This window comes from Seriola lalandi, unplaced genomic scaffold (assembly GCF_002814215.2).
Source record: "Seriola lalandi dorsalis isolate HSWRI2012SDOR001 ecotype SW California unplaced genomic scaffold, Sedor1 jcf7180001976191, whole genome shotgun sequence".
Lineage (NCBI taxonomy): Eukaryota > Metazoa > Chordata > Actinopteri > Carangiformes > Carangidae > Seriola > Seriola lalandi.
Window position 1 is genome coordinate 1 of NW_019446857.1, and position 1230 is coordinate 1230.

Here is a 1230-nt window from a genome sequence, read left to right on the forward strand (position 1 = left end):
GAGCAGATGTTATTACCCTGCGACACTGCAGTCCAGAAAATGAACACAGTGACAACTTGCCTGCAAGTGGACCTTGAGTTCATATTCCTGTGCCCAGCTGTGCAAGGTTGAAATGTCTTGTGGAACCTGAACTATAGTGATAACCTCTGAACTGATCAGGGTCTGACTAATTACCGTAACTTGATTGTAAGTTAATCAGGCAAATATTTTCTTAATTAATCCTCTTATCTATAAAACTGTGAAAAAATACTCATCACAACATCCAGAGCCTGAGGTGACATCATCAGAAGTCTCCTGTCCCAGCAAACGTCCAGATGACCCAGAACAGCAATGGATCTCATATTTGAGAACCTGGAACCATCAAAGGTTTAGGGTGACAAACACTGGTGTGAAAACTGAACCATCATTCATTTTTAATTGCATTAAATATATGAACACTATTAGATGAATGGATGAAAACCAGGTGATTAGTTTCAATGGAAGCTGAAAAGGAGAAGCTTTCTAATGCCTTTGTTTTTTTACCTTAGAGCAGGGAACTCGCAGTGACTGGACATTTTACATCTGATTCAGTTGATTTCACTGTCAGTCTGAGGCCGTACACTTCACTTTACTTTAGCTGTACTGTGTGTTGTGCTGGCCAGGGGAGAGGTTTCGTGAATGTCTGGACAGCTACCTGAGGATGAACTTCAGTAAAGGCTGCCCCCCCGTCTTCACTACCCTGAAGTCCCTCTTCACTGACATAGAAAAGGTAAGCAGGCTTTCAAGTCCTTGTGCCTCCTCATCTGAAATCAAACAGTGGTTTGACTTGTTGTCTTCTCCTGCAGGTTACAATCATTGAAGAATTAGTAGTTGGCTATGAAACCTGTTTAAAAAGCTGTCGAATGTTTAGTAAAAACGGTGAGTGTTGCTCCAAACCACCTGAATCGCATATGAAGGTATCCTATCTAAATCCACACAGTCACTGTGACCTGCGTTCAATGTGTACAGATAATGGGAAGGAGGAGCCCCCCACCACCCTGTTGTGGGTACAGTATTTCCTGGCGCAGCACTTTGACTTCATAGGCCAGCCCAACCTCGCTCTGGACTACATCAACGCGGCCATCGACAGCACACCCACACTCATTGAACTCTTCCTCATCAAGGCTAAGATCTACAAGGTTTAGTATGAGCTCTACACACACATGGAGAACATGCATTTACTCATTGTTTGAGGTACTTACCCTCTCCTCT

The 1230-nt window shown here is 43.4% G+C and overlaps 1 protein-coding gene across 1 annotated transcript; it reads left to right on the forward strand.

The window, feature by feature from the left end:
- The first annotated feature begins 482 nt into the window (after positions 1-482).
- LOC111656311 (N-alpha-acetyltransferase 15, NatA auxiliary subunit-like) lies at positions 483-1178 on the forward strand. Its single transcript, XM_023407982.2, has 3 exons — positions 483-748; positions 825-897; positions 988-1178. Exons 1-3 carry the CDS (start codon positions 680-682, stop codon positions 1161-1163), a joined length of 318 nt encoding a protein of 105 aa, XP_023263750.1. The 5' UTR covers positions 483-679; the 3' UTR covers positions 1164-1178.
- The last annotated feature ends 52 nt before the right edge of the window (positions 1179-1230 follow it).

What these genes read in the sequence shown, in the direction of transcription:
- LOC111656311 (XM_023407982.2), top strand. Translation starts at nt 680, where the DNA reads ATGAACTTCAGTAAAGGCTGCCCCCCCGTCTTCACTACCCTGAAGTCC. An exon ending in TCTTCACTGACATAGAAAAG is followed by an intron (nt 749 to 824) that starts GTAAGCAGGCTT and finishes CTTCTCCTGCAG; the next exon opens with GTTACAATCATTGAAGAATT. An exon ending in TCGAATGTTTAGTAAAAACG is followed by an intron (nt 898 to 987) that starts GTGAGTGTTGCT and finishes CAATGTGTACAG; the next exon opens with ATAATGGGAAGGAGGAGCCC.